This window comes from Salvelinus fontinalis, chromosome 4, assembly GCF_029448725.1.
Source record: "Salvelinus fontinalis isolate EN_2023a chromosome 4, ASM2944872v1, whole genome shotgun sequence".
Classification (NCBI taxonomy): Eukaryota; Metazoa; Chordata; class Actinopteri; order Salmoniformes; family Salmonidae; genus Salvelinus; species Salvelinus fontinalis.
In genome coordinates, this window is record NC_074668.1 from 24,144,084 (window position 1) to 24,150,160 (window position 6,077).

General features: G+C 39.3%; 1 protein-coding gene across 2 annotated transcripts in view; it reads right to left on the reverse strand.

Moving 5' to 3' along the window:
- Positions 1-506: 506 nt before the first annotated feature.
- The window catches only part of LOC129853425 (adhesion G-protein coupled receptor D2-like), a 22,692-nt gene continuing 17,121 nt past the window's right edge, over positions 507-6,077 (reverse strand). For both annotated transcript variants that reach the window (XM_055919449.1, XM_055919450.1), the window contains exons 24-26: positions 4,032-4,084; positions 3,866-3,896; positions 507-2,858 (exon numbers count right to left, since the gene is read on the reverse strand). In XM_055919449.1, the coding sequence (XP_055775424.1) occupies positions 2,851-2,858; positions 3,866-3,896; positions 4,032-4,084 (92 nt within the window). In that variant the 3' untranslated portion in view covers positions 507-2,850. The remainder of the gene's footprint in view (positions 2,859-3,865; positions 3,897-4,031; positions 4,085-6,077) is intronic.

The window sequence follows — 6,077 nt, forward strand, 5'->3', positions numbered from 1 at the left end:
CCCACATATCCGTTTGCCTAATTTCAGCACATAGTGAAGCAACATGTTTGAATTGTCTCTCTAGTACAGACATGGCAGGGTTGGCTGTTTTAACTTCTTGGAGACAATCAGAACACCTGCCTTAAAATAACCCTGGCCTGTCTGTCTGAATATATTTACCTTTTTGTAACTGAAATGACTGTCATCTGTACCTCTTTGTACAGTACATTTATATTGTGAAGCAGGAAAAGAAATGCCACAGTGAGCAATACATCAAGCTCAGATGTTTCACCACACATACTTTTCTATTTCTTAAGGTTGAAGATACTTATTGTGTAATTGGTTCTCTATATGTTGCTTTTGCTTCTGTTGAGTTTCACCTTATTCTGTGCAGTCCCAGTCTTGGATGTTTTGGTGAAGTGATGAGGTCTGTTTAAGATCTCATTCTCAAACTGTCTGTGATGGTCCACTTGGTTGCCTCTGTCAGCAATATGAATGCTTTTCAAACAGAAACAATCAGAACATACTTTTCTTTAAATATATTTTATTGTAATAGCATCAAATCAATAAATGCAATTAAGTAAAGCGCTACTTATGTTCTGTCCCTTTCTTTTGAACCATCCCGCTGTTGTTCAATGACCATTGGGGTCATATATACATAATACATTCTTTTCAAATACTCTGGAGGCTATCCAGGATAGTGGTAGCAATTTATGAGTCATGACAACGCAATTCATATTAATGTGAAAGACTATGGTTTTGGGCTGACAAGTCAGTGGTACTTCACAAATACATATGTAAATGTACATTTCAGCCAATGGCTACAAAGAGCGCAAATATTGGAGGCCATTAACAGTAATTAAACAATACATTTAAGGAACAAAGTATAAGGGCTTTGGAAAAGCTATAATTTTCATACAAATCTTACAATGTATTGTTACAAAATCGATGAACTAGCCTGCTAATATTGTTGCACTCTCTAAGTCTAGGGGTCTTAGTCCTAGTTACATGGTCTATAACCTGATTTAAGATGTGCATCGATGTGAGAAATCCGCGTATAAGGACTGTGTTGTATGTACATGTACCCAGAAGACAGCAACCTTACCCTAGGTCTAAGGCCAGCTCCTTCGTGACCTCTTGGTTAGCCAGTCCAAGCAGATTTTTGATTGTTCAGAGGTGACAAAAATAAATATATGCAAAAAACTAAAAACACGCCCAAGCAAAAGATTTTAAACAAAACCAAGGGCTCATGGTTACCAAGAAAAAACATCAGCCTAACGGCTCTAATAGCTGTCTCAATCCCGCTTCCTTGCACCTGTGCCCAATCAACACTTAATAAGGCCCCACAAGACTTCCTGGCTAAGCATTTGAACCAGGTTGCTGCTGCCCCCTGGGGATGAGGTGTGGAAGTGTGTGGTAGTGTGTTTGTCTATGTCCTAACAATAACCTTCCCCCATCTCATACCGATATATGTATAGAAATACAATTATATCAGACAATAATGTACATTATATTTGCCCCAGCATATTCTTCTATTGGGACAATAAACAGTTTCATGCGATCATTTGAGCTGTAGTGAATAATGTGTTTCGGTGCAGAGTGCACCTTCCTGCAGTGGAGATAGGGAGAGGCCAAGATTGCTGTTGCTTGTTATAAGGCAGGATAGGCCAGGGCAGGGGAGGGAGGAAAGGCTTGGGGAGATAGCCAAGCTGCAGCTAGCACAGCCTCCAATACACATAGTGGTTGGTTGGTGTTAAAGTACTGTAGGTGGACAACAGGTGATATGCCTCATGAAGTCTCTTTATGAGCTGCCCAGACAGTGCACAGTGAGTTAGCAGCATATCTCTACTATATAATGCTGTTGATCTATGAGAGGATCTGTCATCCTACTATCCACGTTTTCACACTGACAACACAATCTTGTTGTCTGGTCATATAATATCTTACAGTAGTATAAGCCTTTAACCCAAGATTCAAAGTTTCCAATGCTTACAGTGAGGTCTACTGTTTAGTTATGTCTGTAAAAACAGTCATATCTGCTGTCTAGTTATGTCTGTAAAAACAGTAACGTCTACTGTCTAGTTATGTCTGTAAAAACAGTCATGTCTACTGTCTAGTTATGTCTGTAAAAACAGTAACGTCTACTTTCTAGTTATGTCTGTAAAAACAGTAACGTCTGCTGTCTAGTTATGTCTGTAAAAACAGTAACGTCTACTGTGTAGTTATGTCTGTAAAAACAGTAACGTCTACTGTCTAGTTATGTCTGTAAAAACAGTAACGTCTACTGTCTAGTTATGTCTGTAAAAACAGTAACGTCTACTGTCTAGTTATGTCTGTAAAAACAGTAACGTCTACTGTCTAGTTATGTCTGTAAAAACAGTAACGTCTACTGTCTAGTTATGTCTGTAAAAACAAAAAGTACACATACACAAAAAGATGTAAAAACTGTAAAAAAAAGACTGAAGGTGTGATATGCACACGACAAATGTTGTGTTGCCTCTCTGGAACAGCCATTTCCTAAACAGCAGATGGTTCCTGACCCTGGGAATGGGACACTGTGGTGGAGGAGGAGCTGTCGCCCTAAAAAAACGCTTCCTGCTTCACACGCTCTGTGTGTGTGTGTGTGTGTGTGTGTGTGCACATCTTTGAGTCTTTCATTCTGTATGTGGGGTGTATGTGTACGTGTGTGTGTGTGTGTATTCTATATGTGCAGTATTTGAGTGTGTGTCTATTTACATCATCTACAATATTTGTATGAGAGTGGATGCATCTCTTGTGTGTATCTGTTTGTGGTATTCACTGTGCAATTCCGCTTTCTTCCCACCAGGTTATATAATAAATGTGATTTTGTGTCCAATTCCAAACATTCCATCAGCAGCCTGTTGTAACAGAAAAGTAACACAAAATGTATTATTCTATCAACATATTATGTCCAATATAATAGATTATTCTTTCTTTGCAAAAAAGAAAACTACAGACTAGACCTTGTAAAACCTCCATTATTGCCCCAACACAACACATTGGGTGGATTGAGTGTGTGTGGGTGCGTGCCTGCGTGCGTGTGTGTGTCTGTCTGTTTGTCTGTGTGTGTGTGTGTGCGTGTGCGTGAATGCGTATGTGTGTGTGCATACATGCGTGTGACACAGTCAAGCTGTGGGAGCAGGTGTTTGAGTGGATGATCGGCGGTAGCCTGATTGTCTAACTAGTGAGGAAAATGATGTTTCCTATTTTTCTGACTGTCAACATCGAACCCCAAGTGCCACTCACACACCACCGATCAGGTGTTTGCCATAAAAGAGAAAACATTCAGCAAATCAAAGGACAAAATTTCACCTCTCTCCTTTCTGATGATTAGATTGAGACTATAAGGTTCTATCTGCATTTTTTTGTCAAAATGTAGTTATTCATATAGCCTTGTTCTGTCCAGTGTTCTCAACTTATATAGTACTCTAGATACCCAATTCATGTTGCTATGTTCAAAAGAATACACAATAAAAATTGCTGACACCATTAAAACCGATTAGGATTCAGAACTTTAAAGCCAATTATCTCAGAATCCTCTCTTTTTGCAGATAGAACCTTATAGTTCCAGGCTCTCGACATGGTGAAATGACCTGGCCCACTTCAAAAACCAAAAAAGAGCTGCCAATATGTTTACAAAACACACACCTGATGTTAATACATGTAGTCAAAATAATTGTACAATCAAAAATAATTTAAATCTGAAGAAAATATAGATACTAACAGAAGGGGATTAAATGATGACCAAATTCTCAGTAGACAATGTAACCTGGTTCCTTATTGTATGTGTGCCAGCCACATTATTTTTAATAAAGCAAGATTAAATTAAAGTCAGATTCAGCTGCCTAGGAAATGGTGAAAATACCTGAGGGCTTGAAAGCAGTCAGTTGAACCACCTGGTAAAGTAAAACAGACATGTTGATGTCTGGGAAATGGATCAGAATTCGTAAAATACACAATGAACCATTTAGATGTGATGGTAGGCCAAATAAGACGATAGAGTCTCTTTAGATGCATAATACCAAACATACCTGGTTTCCTGATGCTGGTTTCAAGGAGAAACTACTTTCTTTTCCAAAACTCTCTGAAAGACAAAAAGGCAAAATCTCACAGAGATGCATTTATTCACCTGGTACTAAAGGAGAAGTTTATCCAAAATCTAGAAACCAAGTGATTCCATACATTGAAACTAGTTCAGTGGAGTTGGCCCTCCCCCTCTCTCCCTGTAGTGCTGTACTGAAACAGCTGCAAAAAGCAGTTCATCTGACTAGTGACGTTGCTGGATGCAGGCCTCGCTTTGCGCTGTTGCCAGTGAATTCATGATACAGAAATATGCAAATTGTGGACAAATTCATTGTTTTATTGAAAGCGTACTGCGGAATTAGCTATTTTTGTCAAAAGTATAATCGGTTTTGAGTCAGGAAATGTGTACTTTTCCACCCAAAACATTAGCGATTATTTTATATCATAATTTGATGTAGCCGTCTGACACAGCAGCGGAGATGGGTGCCTTAATCACAGATACAAGTTTTTGTGAAGACAGTGAAGTGAAGATTACGTTACACATTAGTTATACAAAGTAAACGACAACCTCCAAAAATGTCTGACGACCAAAAAAAAGCTACTGGAGGGGTGCTGATGGTGTCGTCGCCTGAGTATTCGGACAGAGAATTGAGGCAAATTGCAGCAGTAGCTGGATCACAGCCCCAACCATCTCCAGGATCAACATAGACGGTGGCGCAGTTGTGACAATTTCGCTCCAATGCTGCAAATAAAGAACGTTTGTGCTGCAGAGAGAATTCGAATAAATGACTACAATTCTTACAGACATGGAGGAACATAAGGGTGATGAGAAGCAGTTGGTTTGCTTTGGTGACCAGAGGGATTTTGCTGCCCTCATAAACTCCGGTGTCCTGAAAAAAAATGTATTCAAAAAACGAATTGGAGCGCACATCTGTTTCAGCTGTGCCAAATGGAGAGTTATCTAACGAGAGTAAGTAGCTAAACTTTACTTTATTGCATGACCGCGTATAATAAACCTATATGAGCAAGACCGTTAGTGGGTTTTACATTAGCCCAAAACACTATATATCATAAGGTAATTTATCAAAATGTTTTTGGGATATTATATTCTGCAATGTAAGGTGACACATTTAATTTTTTATGTCTATTGTTTCTCAACCGCCCTGTCATAAATACATATTCTAACCTGTAGAGAACCCAGGTCTATATGTCTACATGATATACATTTACATTTACATTTAAGTCATTTAGCAGACGCTCTTATCCAGAGCGACTTACAAATTGGTGCATTCACCTTATGATATCCAGTGGAACAACCACTTTACAATAGTGCATCTAACTCTTTTAAGGGGGGGGGGGGGGGGGTTAGAAGGATTACTTTATCCTATCCTAGGTATTCCTTAAAGAGGTGGTGCAATGGTAATAACACAATAACAACACTTCGGACAGGCTAGTCTACCTACCTCCAAAAGCTTGCGTTGTCGCCTTCTCTTCTCAAATGCGCCTTTGTATTTTGGCACTGCGCCATATCCATCCATGGAAATATAGTAGCAACAGCTGTATCTTTTAGTATCCTTCAGTTTCCTGTCCCCATCATTTCAGATTGCATATCTTATTCATATACATCCCCACTGAAGTGCTTGCTACACACATGTAGCAATGCAAGGTTGGCTGCAGGAGTATTTATATTGTATTTACTATTTCGGTTTGCTATTAACCTTCTTCTGCATCACTCCATATCTTTTATCGGAACACCGTGACATTTGGTGGCTTCTTCCCTTGCTTTACTGTATAAAGTGCAGTCAGGGCATCAGCTTGCTCTTGCTGCCATCTCTTTTTCCACTTTGCATAACTAACTTTACCTGTGATTTGTCTAACTATTAACTTTGACACCAGGTTCTTTCTCACCCCTTAAAGAATTGAATTTGTGACATCAAGCTCCATATAAGGGCATATTGTGACGTTTCTACATAGCACTGTCTACACCATGAGGGCGCACATGCGCAGTTGTTAGCCATCGCCGCTGCTGTGGCAGTCGGCTAGATAAGATAATA